The 19,043-nt window shown below is 41.9% G+C and overlaps 1 protein-coding gene across 1 annotated transcript; it reads left to right on the forward strand.

Moving 5' to 3' along the window:
* Nucleotides 1-24: 24 nt before the first annotated feature.
* Nucleotides 25-17,371, forward strand: LOC308292383 (anillin-like; the record flags this gene model as incomplete). Its single annotated transcript, XM_080734695.1, has 12 exons — nt 25-160; nt 2,493-2,708; nt 3,644-3,770; nt 7,080-7,134; nt 7,316-7,363; nt 11,937-11,969; nt 12,106-12,124; nt 12,268-12,380; nt 14,693-14,779; nt 15,807-15,914; nt 16,131-16,261; nt 17,242-17,371. The coding sequence occupies 12 exons, from the start codon at nt 25-27 to the stop codon at nt 17,369-17,371; spliced, it is 1,203 nt and encodes a 400-aa protein (XP_080590821.1).
* Between the last annotated feature and the right edge of the window lie 1,672 nt (nt 17,372-19,043).

The raw sequence follows: 19,043 nt of genomic DNA on the forward strand, positions 1-19,043 counted from the left end.
TGACTGTCCCTCTGTGTTCTCTAGATGCTGAACAACGACATGAGCCTGCAGCAGACCATCATCCACCAGGCCAGCCAGGCTCTGAACTGCTGCACCGACGAGGAGCACGGCAAGGGATCCCAGGCGGAGGCTGAGGCCGAGAGACTGCTGCTGATAGCCAGTGAGTTATTTTACTGTAAACCATGTTATACTGAGAGACTGCTGCTGATAGCCAGTGAGTTATTATACTGTAAACCATGTTCTACTGAGAGACTGCTGCTGATAGCCAGTGAGTTATTATACTGTAAACCATGTTATACTGAGAGACTGCTGCTGGTAGCCAGTGAGTTATTTTACTGTAAACCATGTTATACTGAGAGACTGCTGCTGGTAGCCAGTGAGTTATTATACTGTAAACCATGTTATACTGAGAGACTGCTGCTGATAGCCAGTGAGTTATTTTACTGTAAACCATGTTATACTGAGAGACTGCTGCTGATAGCAAGTGAGTTATTTTACTGTAAACCATGTTCTACTGAGAGACTGCTGCTGATAGCCAGTGAGTTATTATACTGTAAACCATGTTCTACTGAGAGACTGCTGCTGGTAGCCAGTGAGTTATTTTACTGTAAACCATGTTATACTGAGAGACTGCTGCTGGTAGCCAGTGAGTTATTTTACTGTAAACCATGTTATACTGAGAGACTGCTGCTGGTGGCCAGTGAGTTATTTTACTGTAAACCATGTTATACGGAGAGACTGCTGCTGGTAGCCAGTGAGTTATTTTACTGTAAACCATGTTATACTGAGAGACTGCTGCTGGTAGCCAGTGAGTTATTTTACTGTAAACCATGTTATACTGAGAGACTGCTGCTGATAGCCAGTGAGTTATTATACTGTAAACCATGTTATACTGAGAGACTGCTGCTGATAGCCAGTGAGTTATTATACTGTAAACCATGTTATACTGAGAGACTGCTGCTGGTAGCCAGTGAGTTATTTTACTGTAAACCATGTTATACTGAGAGACTGCTGCTGGTAGCCAGTGAGTTATTTTACTGTAAACCATGTTATACTGAGAGACTGCTGCTGGTAGCCAGTGAGTTATTATACTGTAAACCATGTTATACTGAGAGACTGCTGCTGATAGCAAGTGAGTTATTATACTGTAAACCATGTTATACTGAGAGACTGCTGCTGATAGCAAGTGAGTTATTATACTGTAAACCATGTTATACTGAGAGACTGCTGCTGGTAGCCAGTGAGTTATTTTACTGTAAACCATGTTATACTGAGAGACTGCTGCTGATAGCCAGTGAGTTATGTTACTGTAAACCATGTTATACGGAGAGACTGCTGCTGATAGCCAGTGAGTTATTATACTGTAAACCATGTACTACTGAGAGACTGCTGCTGGTAGCCAGTGAGTTATTTTACTGTAAACCATGTTATACTGAGAGACTGCTGCTGATAGCAAGTGAGTTATTATACTGTAAACCATGTTCTACTGAGAGACTGCTGCTGGTAGCCAGTGAGTTATTTTACTGTAAACCATGTTATACTGAGAGACTGCTGCTGATAGCAAGTGAGTTATTATACTGTAAACCATGTTCTACTGAGAGACTGCTGCTGGTAGCCAGTGAGTTATTTTACTGTAAACCATGTTATACTGAGAGACTGCTGCTGATAGCAAGTGAGTTATTATACTGTAAACCCTGTTCTAACACACTGTAAACCATGTTATACTGAGAGACTGCTGCTGTGGTGGCCAGTGAGTGTTTGACGACTACCATTCTTCACTGACGAAAACTGAATAAAATCTAAGCTATGATGACTAAAACCCACAAATAAATACAACTCTGAAAATGGCAGATCTGCAAGCTCACAACTAAGCTTGTAGATGGATTTTGATACCAATACTATTTAGGCTACAGAATAATTGTCCAAAACAACTTTGAAAAATTGAATTCTGGACTTTTACTTGTAACAGAGTATACCTACATTGCAGTGTTTGATACTTTTACATAAAGGAGGACTTTGCCACTTTTCAACCTATCTTCTTATAACTCATAATAAAATGGCACCCTTTTTTCTACTTGGTCCAAGCCTTTTAGGAGAGCTGTGGGAAGTTCAGAAACCCATCGTTTGACAGATTCTTTCTTTTAAAACAACATTTTTGAACAAATGTTTAGATTTTTTATTTGTTATTATCGCGAGAAGAATGGCTTCCACTTTAACATTGCAACTTTTCAGGAATATAAAGCCTGCGTTTTCTATTAGCTTGGATTCACCATCGATGATGTCACGAGACGATGGGTTTCTGACCTGCCCACAGCCCTCCACTGAGCCACAGACCAAGTAGAAAGAGATTGTGCTATTTTATCATTAGTGAGGACCATTTATATGAAGATGGGATGGGTGAAAAAGTGGTGAACTCGTCCTTTAAGTAAAACATGTGAGTACTTTTTTCCACCACTCCATCATGATTGAACACTCTGTCTCTCTCCCCCCAGCTGAGAGGAGAGCAACAGTGAAGGCAGAGTTGGAGCAGCTGAAGGGCCAGGGTTCAGGGTCTGCAGGCGCTCAGAAGCAGGGTTCTGCTGCTGCAGGCTCCAAGGCCCAGGAGGAGATGATGGGGGTCTCAGCCTCTAAGGGCTCCATCTGCCTGCAGGGCTCCATCTGCCTGCCCCTCAAAGCTGACTTTGTCTGCTCCGCTGCCAACAAGCCAGGTACTGGAGGAGCTTTACTTTGTTTGTTTATTAACACTAATGTCTTCTAAATCTTAACAGTTCTCTATATCAAATTTAAAGGAGCTTTATTGGCATGAGAAAACATACGTTTACATTGCCAAAGCGAGTTTCAAAACATGTACTGTTGGAGGGAGTTCAGCATTGTGTAATGGCGCCTTGTGTTTCCGAACGCCTCTCAGCCGGTGTAACCACTCGCCTCTTGTGGCTTATTGCTTTTCTAAAACGGTCACAATATTGCAACATGAAAATCATAGACATGTACCAATTAAAGCTATTCTATTTCACTAATAATACACAATAAGGTCTGCTCTGCAAGAATGTATTTCCCGTCCAGGCAGCAGAAACGACACAGGTGCAGATAATTGGTGCACTGTGGAACACTGTGGAAAGAATAATGCACCTGGGTTTGATATAAACTGATTCAAGGTGTGGGTTATAGTCTCAGATATACCACGGCAACCAGCCAATCAGAATCAAGGAATGGAACTAGCCGTTTTAGAAGCAGAGCTATGTCACATGTTGTCATTATGTACTGTACAGGGTATGAAGCTTTTTGGAACAAATGTCAGAATTTATTTCTCATACGATTTCCATAGTATACAAAGAAAATAAAAGGGCCTCAAATTTCAAATGTGTTTAAAGGTAGCAGCTCTGTTTATACTGTATGTGCAGTAGGTCTGGATGCCATTCAATGGTTTGTAGTCCTTAGGGGGGTTTATCGCAACAGTTCACACATCTGTAGTTGTATTTATCCCAGTATGGGAGTTTTTTGTCTTTAGGTGTGTGTAATCTGTGGGAAGTACAGTATGTGTCTCTGATGTCTTGGTACAGTGGGCAGGTGATTAGAAAGTGTAGCTCTGTTTATATAAGTGGTGCTCAAACCTTTCCATTGTTCTATTGTTCCATCTCCTCAGAATCAGCCAACCATTACTTCTTCCTGATGATCCGAGCGGGAGCGGAGAACACAGTGGCCACAACTCTGGCCAGCACCCGCAGTGCTCTGCACGGAGACGCCATGACCTTTAGGCCCAAGTTCACTATGTAAGTTAATACTGTTATACTAGATACCTTTAGTACCAAGTTCACTATGTAAGTTAATACTGTTATACTAGATACCTTTAGTACCAAGTTCACTATGTAAGTTAATACTGTTATACTAGATACCTTTAGTACCAAGTTCACTATGTAAGTTAATACTGTTATACTAGATACCTTTAGTACCAAGTTCACTATGTAAGTTAATACTGTTATACTAGATACCTTTAGTACCAAGTTCACTATGTAAGTTAATACTGTTATACTAGATACCTTTAGTACCAAGTTCACTATGTAAGTTAATACTGTTATACTAGATACCTTTAATACCAAGTTCACTATGTAAGTTAATACTGTTATACTAGATACCTTTAGTACCAAGTTCACTATGTAAGTTAATACTGTTATACTAGATACCTTTAGTACCAAGTTCACTATGTAAGTTAATACTGTTATACTAGATACCTTTAGTACCAAGTTCACTATGTAAGTTAATACTGTTATACTAGATACCTTTAATACCAAGTTCACTATGTAAGTTAATACTGTTATACTAGATACCTTTAGTACCAAGTTCACTATGTAAGTTAATACTGTTATATTAGATACCTTTAGTACCAAGTTCACTATGTAGGTTAATACTGTTATACTAGATACCTTTAGTACCAAGTTCACTATGTAAGTTAATACTGTTATACTAGATACCTTTAGTACCAAGTTCACTATGTAAGTTAATACTGTTATACTAGATACCTTTAGTACCAAGTTCACTATGTAAGTTAATACTGTTATACTAGATACCTTTAGTACCAAGTTCACTATGTAAGTTAATACTGTTATACTAGATACCTTTAGTACCAAGTTCACTATGTAAGTTAATACTGTTATACTAGATACCTTTAATACCAAGTTCACTATGTAAGTTAATACTGTTATACTAGATACCTTTAGTACCAAGTTCACTATGTAAGTTAATACTGTTATACTAGATACCTTTAATACCAAGTTCACTATGTAAGTTAATACTGTTATACTAGATACCTTTAATACCAAGTTCACTATGTAAGTTAATACTGTTATACTAGATACCTTTAATACCAAGTTCACTATGTAAGTTAATACTGTTATACTAGATACTTTTAATACCAAGTTCACTATGTAAGTTAATACTGTTATACTAGATACCTTTAATACCAAGTTCACTATGTAATTTAATACTGTTATAACTAGATACCTTTAATACCATAACCTGACTTCCGTCAGATGGTGGCAGTAGTGCGTAGGCTACCGCTCTACTTTACCATCTGAGATCTCTCGGGCAGACTCGATGTAAGGGGCGGGCCATTGTTTTGAAATTCTTTAGCAGGTGATTGGATGTGGCCGTCTCTCTGTCACAGTCTGGGAGTGCCAACTCCAACCACTCATATTGGCCTGTCTGCATCCACGTGGTCTGCAATCAGACTCTATTGGCTCAGAGCCGCTCAGAGCCCGCCCGTAGCTGCCGCTGATTGGTCCGGCCCGGGGCTTTACGAGCGTTATCAACTCCCACCGAGAGATCTCAGATGGTAAAGTAGAGCGGTAGCCTACGCACTACTGCCACCATCTGACACAAGTCAGGTTATTAATACCAAGTTCACTATGTAAGTTAATACTGTTATACTAGATACCTTTAGTACCAAGTTCACTATGTAAGTTATTATATTATACTACTTAGCACCAAGTTCACTATGTAAGTCACTCACTCACTCACTGCCCGCACTGGTGTGTGTCAGACCAGGGGTCTTCAACGTTTTCAAGTTGAGAGAGAGATGAAGCAGGGACCCCCACAACCTTTTCATAGATTCCATATAGTTTCATTGTTTGTCAGCACAATCAGTGTATTTTGGATTCATGTCAATGTGTGTTTTCAGATATCTAACCAGTTGAATTGTCAATACATATTTGACATTTCACTCCTTACTTAGTCTGCTCTTTTCCCCCTCTACACCAAACGTCTTTGCCGAAAATAGCCGATAAAATGAGCAGATCTACAAGCTCACAACGCCTCGCAGCGTGAGGCATTGTGAGCTTGTAGATCTGCTATTTTTGGCTAAAGTTCTCGGATTTAAGTGGTTAATATAAAAAAGGAGAAACAAGTTTCTAACAGACAAAGATTTGGAGGACCCCTGTAGTAACTCTAAGGACCCCTAGGGGTCCCGGACCCCCTGTTGAAGACCCTTGGTATAGAGCGTTTTCCTGAGCTCTCCCCTGTAGAGGGCGCAGTCAGCCATAGCTGCGGTGCAACTCTAGTCTGTTGATACGCTGGACGAGGAGTTACAAAGATCTTCGCCAGATGTGGATAAAATATAATATCAACCTAAAGGACTTTGTTGCCACAAAGAACAGCACAGCAGGTTTTGGAAACTTTTATTTAGCGACTCACTCCTAATGTTAGCACACAGCCTCGTGTTTTGTATTGGTTTACTGGTTGTACTGTATGTAGGGTTGTGAAATGAAGAAAGTTGCCAGCACTCAAAGGAATCTCCTTTTTAGCGTGAAACATTTCACGCTGATGAAGACCTGAGCGGTCGAAACGCGTCCGTGTTTCGTGTTAGAGCCTGTATGAGGTAAATAAAAACTTTTGTAAAAAGGAGATTCCTTTGAGTGTTGGCAACTTTCTTCATTTCACATGTTCTTTCGAGCCGTGCACCGAAAAGACTGTATCTAAATGCTGCAGGCTTTCTGCTTTGTTGCAGGCGTCTTTCCACCTGTATGTAGGGTTGAAACCACAGATATGGCAGCGCCCTCTCCAGGGTGTCGCTCAGGAAATCAGTGTATAGAAGTAACTGGCAACCAATCAAATTGGGTTAGGGTCGGGTGACATTTCCGCAATGAATGGGCAAGACGACTAAATAGTGGAGAGGGAGGGGGGATTGTTGCCTACTTTAAGTTTTTAAAAAGGAAAAGAGTGATAACCCTATATTAAAATTGCCTAATGGGTGGATGGTGGACATCGCAAACGTAACATTGCAGACTTGCAAGGCCACACCAGGGGCCTCGTGTGGTACCCAGGGGCCCACACAGGCCACAGGCACAGTGTTGGTACAACCTGCACCAGACCGTGTTCAGGGTACTGCCATGAGAATAGATTGCACACATACGTACGGGGCACTACATCAGTGTTCAGCATCTGAGACTCGGCTTTATCGACATAAGTTGGTGACCTTTGCTCTCATCCATGCAATGTATGACTGCATTGGAAGGCCTAGATAAGTTGATTGTCACTGTTCTATATGAAAGTATTCTTCTCTGTTCTCTTCCATGTCAAACCTTCAGGCCTGACGTCAGCAGTGGCTTTGAAATCGACATCGAGGTCTACTACTTGGTGGGTGTCTCTTTTTTCTCATTGTTTTACTGCTGTTATGGAACACCAACCCAACAGCACAATCATCTCCATTTAAAAACCAGTATAATTAGTCGACATATGAATGAATTAAAGTGAAATAAACACTGTTTGGGTGCAGAAGTATAGTATAAATAATTAAAGTGATATAAACTCTGTTTCGGTGCAGAAGTGTGAGCTTTGCAGTGACAAGAGAAAGAAACCCAGCAAGTCCAAGGTAATTCCCTCTTCCTTCAAAAATCACACCTGTGTGAAGTGGAGCTGTGTGTGTGTGTGTGTGTGTGTGTGTGTGTGTGTGTAGATCATGTGTACCGATTTTTGTGACATTTGAAGAAAATATGTAGGAAAAGGAGCAAAAAGTGTGTTTTGGAGAAAATTCAAGATGGCGGAAAATCTATCCTGGCGCAAATGGGCGTGGCCTATATGGGGAGATGCGTCTTGACCCAAGGAATCCAGGGAAAAAAGAATTTTAATTTTCCGATCTACGGTTCAAGAGTTACGGGGCAAAACGTAAAGTGGGCCGTTATAGCGCCACCATGAGGCCGAGTGATGTAATTATTTTTCGATTCATTCTTAACTCATTTAGTGCCACCCCTTTCACCACTAGAGGGCGCCCAGTGGCCATAGAAAATCCCATAGAGATATGCTGGTATATGCAGAAGCCCTGCAGCCATGACTTGCCTGAACACTTTCCTTTGTGCATGTACAGGAAGAGGATGAAGTTAGCTTGAAGTTAGCTATTGGCTACCAAGCATTTTAGAAGCCTTATTTTCGTCAACTTAGCCATGATTAAACCTTGCACACCTCATGCATGGGAAAAAAACAGAGAAGAATGAGCTCTAAAAAATCCAATGCAATCCTGGATTGCATTGGAGTGGATTTGTGCAGTTTGTTCACAGCTTTCAAACAAAAAAATCCGATTGGAAATCCGTTCAGGCATTCTTGAGATAATCGCCATTATGTTTTACATGTTATGTAAACAAACATGGCTGCCCTGTATGTTAGATGGGGTTGTATGGGGGTGGAACATGCAAAATCGCGATTGAAATCATGTTCACCAGATTTGATGGGGTCAAAAAAAAAAAAAAAAAATTCAAAAAAAAGAATTTCAATTTTTTTTTTTTTTTTTTTAAAGCCGAACTTGTTCGGGATCGGCACTCTGCGATACGATAATAAAGCCGAACTAGTTCGGGATTGGCACTCAATGAGTTAAAATCATTATGAATCTCCTCTCCGAGGTTTGAAACTGTAGCTCCTATGGTTTACGAGAGAAAAATACTTGAAAGTGATTTCTTGCATTGTCCCATTATAAGTCAATGGGGACAATTAAGCGTCGTTTTTTGCCGATTACGTCGGCATGGTAAGGCGGATCGGAACGAAAGGTAATAGAACACCATTCCCGGCCGAGCCGCACATTTTGATGTATATATTGCGCGAGTGGCGTAAATGGTGCGGCACTAGTTACGCGCCGAAGTCAGGCTACATACACACAGACAGACAGACACACACACAGACCCACACAGCCACGTATAGGGAGCTGCACACAGCTCCAAAAACTTAGGACTAATCAAGCACATCCTTTGTTCTGCATAAATTAGACTTGTTCTTACAACCGTTTTGCTCGCCAAAGATTGTAGGTTCGGTGAGAATAACGAAGTATAAATCAAGCCCAGTGTTGGGAAAGTTACTTTAAAAAAGTAACTTATTACTTTACTAGTTACTGCTCTGAAAAAGTAACTTGTTACGTTACTAGTTACTAAATTATAAAGGTAACTCGTTACTAGTTACCTTACTTTACTTTAAAAATATATATATCAAAACGAAGCATTCTGGAAAAAGTCAGTTACACTTTTTTTCTTTTTTTTAAGGGGGCTTCAATAATGACCTTATAAAGAAAAAAATACAACTCCCTGACATTGTAGCAATTATGCATATAGAAATGCAGTGGAACAATAAAGCTAAAGATATGTTTAGAAATGTTGACAGGCATATATTCATTGTAGCCTTTTTGCTGTGCAACACTTAGTAGTTATCTGAAGGCAACAGACTGCGTTAACAGACTCAAAGGTTGCATGGAAAGCATCATTGATCAAGCATGTTTCATATCTAGCTAGCACTTGCATTACGTGGCTTGGCAATCAATCAGTTTGGTTCACCCCATCTCAAAGTATTTCGTTCCAGGGACCCCCCCCCCTCCTCTTGTGATGCCCCTGCACGCGCGCGCGCACACACACACACACACACACACACACACACACACACACACTGCATGTTAACTATCGGAAAAACAAACAACAACGTGATCCTGGCTAGGATCGTTTGACAGCTTGACACTCAGTCAGACAGTATGCATTACAATGGTCCTGGTCCTCTTCTCTTTACACCGTCCAGGAGGAGAGAAGAGTGACATGCTGTGGCGATTTATCTCCACAAAGTTAAAATAATGTTTCCAAGTTCCAAAGCTGCTGTTGTCTCGAGATCTCGCCAGCATTTGGAGACAGGAGAACTCTCCGCTCCGTGCCTCCGTCTCTGACAATGTGTGTGGTTCGCTTTGAGTTTGTGTGTATTTTTTAAGACCCGCCCAAGGCCGTCTCTGATTGGCTTAGCCTGAATCTTTAAGCTAGGTCAACCAATCATTGCTCCTCTACAGTGCATCATGTTAGTGTGCTAAGCCAAGCATGTGTTTGACTTGACTAGTGAGAGTTACCACACACACAGAGGCAAGTTTATGACCCAGGCAGCAGACAGGCAGACTCCGCTCTGCGGCCGCTCTGCCTCTGCGTGCGGAGAGAAAAAGTAACTAGCCACTTTACACTACAGTAACTAGAACGGCGTTATTGAATGGGGAAAGGTAACGAGTTACGTTATTAGTTACCGAGAAAAGTAGTTTCGTTACGTAACGTAACGGCGTTCTTCCCAACACTGATCAAGCCTAACGGGGCAGAACTGTTACCCACGTCTGTGCGCGTCTGGCACCGCTGGTTTGGGTTACTTCATTGAAAATAATGTATGGGGGTTGGGGGCGTATGTTCTCATGCGCCGCGTCTGATGTGTGTTTCCCTTGAGACTGTGTGTGTGTGTGTGTTCAGGTTGTCTGGAGTGGAATTCTTGACGGTCATGATTTGTTAATGTCGGTACGAACATCATCTTCTGTATTCAGTCACTCACCAGTTCACATGTTGGTGGGGGGTGCACTGTGGGCTGGGTGGGGAGATGTGTTAGCCGCCTGGGGAACCAGAGCCCCTGGTTGTCCCAGGTTCCATTCTATAGCTGAATGGTTAGGGAGCCCACCTGGGGAACCAGAGCCCCTGGTTGTCCCTGGTTCCATTCTATAGCTGAATGGTTAGGGAGCCCGCCTGGGGAACCAGAGCCCCTGGTTGTCCCTGGTTCCATTCCATAGCTGAATGGTTAGGGAACCAGAGCCCCTGGTTGTCCCAGGTTCCATTCCATAGCTGAATGGTTAGGGAGCCCGCCTGTGGAACCAGAGCCCCTGGTTGTCCCAGGTTCCATTCCATAGCTGAATGGTTAGGGAGCCCGCCTGGGGAACCAGAGCCCCTGGTTTTCCCTGGTTCCATTCCAGGCCAGGGTAGCAACGTGGATGTGTGTCCCTGAGCAAGACTCTTAAGGCCCATTCCCACTGGGCCAGATAACAGATATCTGGAGATATTTCTCCAGATATGTTTCCATGCAAAGTGGATGGTAGATACAGATAAAAATAAAATCTACCACAGATATTTGCCACAGATACTTTTATCTGTGGCAAATATTTTTTTTTATCTGTATCTACCATCCACTTTGCATTGAAAAATATCTGGAGAAATATCTCCAGATATCTGTTATCTGGCCCAGTGGGAATGGGCCTTTAGCCTCGTGCGCTCCTTGTGGGCAGAGAATCAGCTGGGTTGAGCTGAAAATACAGAATTTCCCTGGAGGGAGGAAATGGGTAACTATTATTATGTGCACTGTGGGCTCGGGTGTGTTTACTGGTGCTAGCTCCTGCGAGAGTGTGTTGCTGGGACAGATAAAGGTCGATAATAAGGTTTCTCTGGGAGAAGGGAAAGTATGAAAATGTTGGGAATATTGTGTGGCTTGTGACGATGGGGTCCAACATTTAGTTTAGTTCAGACACCATGGAGCTTAAAGAATGATTCAGAAGCTGTGAAACATCCCTTGGAATGAATACTCCAAACCACTTCACTGTACAGGAAGTAAACCGGAGATGGCATGTCTCCCGGGGACCACCGACTCCTGGTGCTCCAGAACGGATGCAAAAGTGGTGGCGCCCCCAGTGGAGGACCCCCTGCCACTGCAGCGCACATAAAATGCCGTAACTCGGGCTAGGAGCGTCCGGGAGAGCCGGGGCCGGTACCTATTCGTCCGCCAAGGCAACGCGGAGACCCCACCCCTCATTTCTCACATGGTCCTATTGTAGCGCCACCTTCAGGCCGATTTTTAAAACACATTTTTGGACACTGCTCCTACAGTTTTTGCCCTAAAATCACGAATATCACTACACAGCATGTCTACACTCATGTCATCAACATGGATCAGGAACATTTTGGAAAAACAAATTTTTGCCCTATTTGTGGAGATAAGCCACCTACGGTCGCTTATCTCCCGATTAGGGAGTCTTACTGGTGCTATTTCCCTCTTGGCTGGCACTCTTCAAAGTACACACATTGTGTACATGTGAATGGTTTCAGGTGTACTGAAAGCTGCATCTGAACTGTCTCACTGACAAACACTCTGTTGTCCCTTTTATTTAAGTAATGTCCTGTCTTTCTTTCCAGGCCATCACTCCAAAGAGATTCCTTGCCATTACTGTAAGTCTTCACATTTTACACTCCGCTGTTGCAATGTTGTCCATAAAAATAACTGCTTGTGTTGGATTTATTGGTAGTAGTTTTCACGTTTATCACAATACTATAATTATTTGGACTTTTCTTTTTCTCCTTGCAGAAAACTAGTCAAACTCCAGGTAAGACAAACTACAAAGTAGTTGATAGAAAATACATTTTTACACTCGAGTGCCTATGAGACCTGAGTGTCAAGCCCTGGATTGTATCTTTTACTATTGAAACACACAGCATGTTATCCTGTTCTTGTATGATGTGTGTTCAGTGCTGGCCAGTCCTGGAGGCCCCAACTCTGTGAGGACCAGTAACTTCAGCCTGGTGGGATCCCTCAAACTGACCCTGGCTTCCATTGGAAGGATGAAATTCCCCCTGACCAAGGTAAACACACCCACAGAGTTTGTGTTATTGTGTCTTTCCATCTTCTATGCTTCTACCTTATCAGTATTATCTGTGTAGTCTCACGTAGCCAGACAACTACTCTACAATCCCCCAGTGCTAGTCTGGAACTACACCTCCAACTCCCAGTAAGGAAGCAGGCATTTCCGTTAACGATAACGATAATATATTTTAAAATATCTTTACATTTTATTTGCTAGGCAGCAAGCTATATATGCTTAGATGATTTTGATTTATGTTAGGATAAATTTGCACGGATGTAAAGATGAAACAGAAGTGTGGAGGAGGCTTCACCTCCGCTTAAATCTTGATCAGAGCTCCAGACTGTATGACAGAAGCATTTGAACATTGTGGGATGCTCAAACTAGGGGCTTCAGCTATCCATCTTCTTGGAGATTATTCTACAGATAACTTTTTTTTAATTAAGCGAATAATGCGAGATGAAAACATTTCAAGATGACCAAAATCCGCCCAACAATCTTGATGCCAGGTTGACATGGTGGTCTGTTAAAACACACCCTCATCTCTCTGTTGTAGATCAAATATGAAGGACAACTTCTCACTGACATGTTTCACACAGACATGTTTCATTACAAGGTTAACTTTGCTACAGTTATTCTTTTTAATTTTAATTATTTTCATTTTAATTCATTCAATGAAGGTTGGGAAAGGGTGACACGATGACTCTTTCTGTCTCTTTCTGACGCCAACGTTGTCACATTGATTTGGTTCCCTGTCTGTTCTCTTATTGTATGGAATATAATAAGTTCTGTCCATTTAGGCCTAAAATTATTGAATGCTTTAACCAGTGAAAAATAGCAGATATACAAGCTCACAGCACGGCACCGAGTGCCGCGCTGCGAGCTTGTAGATCTGCTAAGTCGTGACAATGTAGAACCACTGACATAGTAGTCTCTCAAGAACAGACTAACTGAGCTCCAGTTGAGTGAAAAGGACCTTTTCTTTGACGATGGCTGGCAGTGGCCAGATTGCTGACATAAACATAGGTTTTTTTTCAAAAAATCTTAGAAGGATTCAAAAGACACTTATAGAATTCTAATTTTCACGATTTTTCAAAAATAGCAGATCTACAAGATTGCAGCGCGGCACTCGGTGCCGCGCTGTGAGCTTGTATATCTGCTGTTTTTCAACAGTTAAAGCAGTCAATAATCCTAGGCCTGAATGGGTTAAACTAATGTCAAGCACATTATCTGTGCCACTTGTGGGTGTCCGTTTAAAGCTACAATCTGTGAGCATCAAGTCTCTCCCAACAGACCATGTCCTGCGACTTCTATAAAGATGGCGGCACAATTATATGTACACTGCAGTCCAAATGAATTTGAACTATTATCAAATGATCTCGCGGCACCCCTGGACTGCCGTTACGGCACCCCAGGGTGCCCCGGCCGTCACCCACTTTGAAAACCCCTGTCCTACCGATAGAAGAGTAGGGAGACTGCCTCCAACCACTGACTTAACATACCATAACCATACGGATTGGCTAAATTAAAGTCCCAGATTGTAGATTTAAACATGTCTAATAATGAGGTGTTTCTTTCCACCACTCCTGCATTAATGGTGTCTTAACAACCTGAACTTCAGGGGAACATTGGCTCTTACACCTCTGCACACACATATCTGGTTTAGAGGGGGCCCTAGTACACATTAGGGCATTAACGAAAAAGTCGACAAGTCGACTCAGTCGACTTCATTACACAAGTCGACTCCCACCAGAGAAAGTCGAAGTTAACGTTCTATTGTGAAAATAGCCGATCTACATGCACTGTGAGCATGTATATCGTCTATTTTCACAATTTCTGCCTCTAAATATTTGACAAATTTGGACGATGTTTAATTTGCCATTTTAGAGGTATTATAAAGTCCTTAAATTGTCACTTTAGAAATGTGCAGATACCCTACACTTAAACTTAATGTTGGTTTGTTTACAGTTGAGTGAGAAAACAATGTTTCACATTAAGTTAATCTTCTGGGGACCCCCCAAAATAATTAGGTGTGATGTGATGACGTCATCAAACGATAAAGTCGACTCAACTCAACTTTTTACTGAGCCGAGTCGACTTGCAAAAGTCGTTAATGCCCTACTAGTACACATCCCAGGATCCTCCAGGCTACTAAGTATTTATGGGTTTAAAGTGGTTAATGTTGCAGAGGTGTTTGCTGGCTGCTAATTCTGTCCTCTGTAAGTGTGTGTGTGTGTGTGTGTGTGTGTGTGTGTGTGTGTGTGTGTGTGTGTGTGTGTGTGCGTGCGCGTGTGCGTGTGCGTGTGTGTGCAGGTTCCATCCCTATGCCCTCTAGAAGGCCACATCCACCTGAAGATGCAGTGTCAGGTGGGCTGCAGTGTGGAGGAGAGGGGCTTCCTGGTGAGTGTTGAGTGTCCATCTAGTCTGAACAATAACCTTTTGTCAACACCCCAGAGAGTTTTTATGTTGCTTGATTCAGTATATTTAATATTTCAGGGGAGCGTTCTTTAGGTTAAATAATACTTTATTGACAAGAATGGCAGCGTGAAGGCAGCAACAGCAAACATATAAACAGCAGCATGACATATACAGCAGCAGCATAAGCATAAAGCAGCAGCATACACTAAGCATAGGCGCAATAACAGCATGAGAAATTTTACAAGCATCCTATACAGACAAGCAGAGCATGACATATGCAGCAGCAGCATAATGCATAAAGCAGCAGCATACACTAAGCATAGGCGCAATAACAGCATGAGACATTTTACAAGCATCCTATACAGACAAGCAGAGCATGACTATGGCCTTGGATTCTGCGCTCGGATCAATTCCCGCAGGCCCACGATCCCGAGTGCAACGCACATCGTGGGCTTCAACCTATCTCTGCGGTCAATTGATCCGAGACCCCCCGCGGGGACTGACGCAGAACCCATAGGTGGAGCTGGGGAGGTGGCGGGGCAGCAGCGCAGTGGCAACTGAACAGCTACGGGGCAGAGCCCCCTAAGTATTCTGGGTAGGGGTCCCGACCGTGTGAGCGCCCGCGCAACCTCTAGACCACTCCCCCGAACTGGCTACCTCACTAGTTCCTACGCTAAATTCATTTTATCAGACCATTTCTTTTGTAATAATTTTGGGAGAAAATTAAGACAATGTTTATATGACAATTGTAATTGAAAAAAAAAACACGCCCCCTCACGTTACCTGACGTGTTAACAGGTTACCATGGTAACCAATAGCCATCGTGCCACCGCAAGATGGAGTCAGGGAAAAGACTCAGTTTCCCATGATGCCTCGCAAAATAGGACATCCGTCGACATGCGGTCGTCCATTGCATTGTATTCATCCTGGCTGCAACATGCAGTGAAATATCCCTTTAACCGTGGAGTTATATATTATTGTACAATGCTTATGTTTGTGTGTCTTTCAGACCATGTTTGAGGACGTCAGTGGTTTTGGAGCGTGGCACAGGAGATGGTGTGTCCTGTCTGGTTACTGCATCTCCTACTGGACCTTCCCTGATGACGAGAGACCCAAGGTAACCCAAACATACTGACATACGCTCTCTGTTACATGTTAGCCTGATATCAATACCATTTGTGGATTTCTGATCAATCAGAGCTTCCAAAATGATTGCCCTTAGTTTGAAATTGGTTTACATTTTCAAAAACTGTTACTTTTGGATTCAAATGAAAAACCTTCATCCATAACCCTGTCTGTCTCTGATAAATTGTGCTGTGCTCTGTGAAAACAGAAGCCCATGGGTCGCCTCAACCTGGCCAACTGCACCAGCCGTAAGGTGGAGCCGGCCAACAGGGAGTTCTGTGCCCGTCCCAACACCTTTGAGCTGGTGTCCCAGTGCCACAACACCATGTGTGTCACCAAGTAAGTGCCTGAATTTTCATTTCGGGTTACTCCATTCATTATTCAGTCTGAAAGCCCTTCCTACTACAGCCGTTTCTGGGATGGGCGTTGCCAAAGAGGAAGTCCTCTGCGATTGGTTCACCACCTGATCAGTCACAACAGTAGCAAAGCAGATGACGTCGTTAAGCGACCTTTATTGGTGTTGTTATGTGGCTAGTGGCTACTAACTAGTAATCAAACACCGTAAAACATGCCTGCTGCTGATGTTTCATAGCGAGAGCAAACCCATCCATGCCTTGGTTGTCCCACACAAGCCGTCACCGTCACGTAAATCATGTTTTGGGGTGAGAATTAGGCACAACTACCAGTACCAATCAAAGTGAATGTACTGGCCAATCACAGTGTGTCTTTTCAGGGACTTGACATAACAGCATAACATCTGTTTAGCAATAATTATCACATCAGGGAGGCTAATTTGAAAAAATAGCAGATATACAAGCTCGCAGCACAGCACCAAGCTTGTATGTTTGCTATTTTAAGTTAAAGCAAATGGAAAGGGTCAGGCTAAACCAGTGGTTCTCAACCTGGGGGTCCCCAAGTTATTTTGGGGGGTCCCCAGATGATTAACTTAATGTGCAACATTGTTCTCTCTCTCTCTCTCTCTCTCTCTCAATGGTAAACAAACCAACATGAGGTTTAATTTTATAGAGGGTTTATGCACATTTCTAAAGTGACAATTTAAGGACTTTTTAATACCTGACAAATTAAACATTGGCCAAATTGTCAAATACTAGAGGCAGAAATTGTGAAAATGGCAGATCTACATGCTCACATGTAGATCTGCTATTTTCACAATAGAACTGTGTTATCCAAAATGTAACGCCTCAACTCTTAGTGCTCGTACCCAGTTCAAATATGATTATTTTGGGGGTCGCGGCCTGAAAAGCTTGAGAACCACCGGGCTAAACAAGGTGTCCTCCTTGCCTCTGCTCTCCTGTCAGGAACTGGCTGTCTGCAGACACCAAGGACGAGAGGAACCTCTGGATGCTGAAGCTCAACCAGGTGTTGGTGGATCTGCGCACGTGGCAGCCAGACTCCTGCTACCCATTCTCCTGCTACCTGCCCCAGTGATCCCCACTGTAGGGAGCCAGTGAGACTCAGGCCCTTGCTTCTGTTTCATGGGACTAAATTATAAATATATGATATTATAATATCAACCATTGTGTTTTACTAAAGTGCAATACAGAGTGAAATGTGTTGAAATACAATGTGTTTTGCCGGAGAATATTTTAAGAGCGCAACAGTAATTAAACATACTTTATAGAATGAGAAACAAATGTACTTTTCATGTCATTCCAGTATTTGGTGGAGGTTTGATGACCTTTGGTGTTTCCAAAGAGTTTTAGGCTGTTTTAGTCTCTGAAACATTTTGTTTGATTTCACCTGAGTTGGCTTTTATTTTTCTACACATTATTAAAAAAAGGCATGGCTTTATTATATATATATATTGAGTCTGTTTTCAATGCTTAAGTTGATATGTAAATGTTGTTGAAATACTAAATGAATGCACGTTTCTCTTGCCACAATTTGTATGTTTTAAACTAAAGGGATATTTCACTTTCAAACATGTTTGTGGGTCCTTTTAACGTCTACTCAGGCGTTTGTGTCTTTAGATAAATAATGGTCTACTCAATCAATCAACCTAAAAACTGTCTGTCAAACAAAAGCCTGAGTAGAAGATAAAATGACCCCAACATGTTTTTAAAGTCAAATATCCCTCGTTAAGTTCACCTTTGTGTTGAGCATATCACTGATGGAATTTTGGATCATATTCCATATGGATAAACCAGTTTTCCCCAACCATAATAAAGTACTCCACACACAAGAAATGATGAATGTCCACACCAGGGAATATGCGTTTTGTGTTGAAGTTTAGTCAGAGTTCAAAGTACTGTACAAGTAAGTACAGTATAGAGCATTTTCACCCATAGTATCTCTCTGAGTCACAAGCATAATGATTTCACAGATATATGGATTTACAGAATACATTAGTCACATTCTGATTGGACAAAGTTAAACATGACAAGTACAGTAGAGCAATGGATATCAGATGTTTTCGTGTTACAGGCACCAGTCGTAAGGGCAGATAGTATGTTTGGCGTTTTGTTATCCTGTGTCCTGTACATAATGACCTGATTGGCATCTCTCAGTGGTCATTCTCCTGCGTTAGTTAGTTGTTCAAAACATCATGACATTGACACTGAAAATGGTATCTATACCATGTTAAACAACAATAACATATTTTACTATCAATTCCCTCCTGAGATAGCATTTGAAGTGTTAAATGTCCAGGCAGCATAAACAAGGGAAGAAAACATGGGTTAAACTTTTTAAAAGTATTTGAAACGGAAAACAATCATTGAAAATTTTAAGTCAACATAAACATTTCGATAGCTTTAAGTTTTAAAGAGGAGAGTTAAAAGAACTGTATATTTCCAAAGGTATTTAAGTATTTTTAAAGGTATTTAAATCAGAATACAACCAAAGGTGAAAATATTTTGATAATGAAAGATAAAGGACTGTATAATTTGGAATCATTAGGGGGAGTGCGTCAAAGGGCAGTCTGAGATTAAACCAAGGATATTTTCTCTTATAATTTGGGGCCTGTAACGTTTAGTTAACATGAGTTAGAATATTTTTATGAGAGAGAGGAGAAAATCACACTTTCCTTAAAATATATTGATAGGAAAAGGAAACCTTTGATCCATCAATAACAAACATTGTCCTATGTCGCACCATGACA

Source organism: Nannobrachium achirus, assembly GCF_963921795.1.
Source record: "Nannobrachium achirus genome assembly, chromosome: 10".
NCBI classification, from domain to species: domain Eukaryota; kingdom Metazoa; phylum Chordata; class Actinopteri; order Myctophiformes; family Myctophidae; genus Nannobrachium; species Nannobrachium achirus.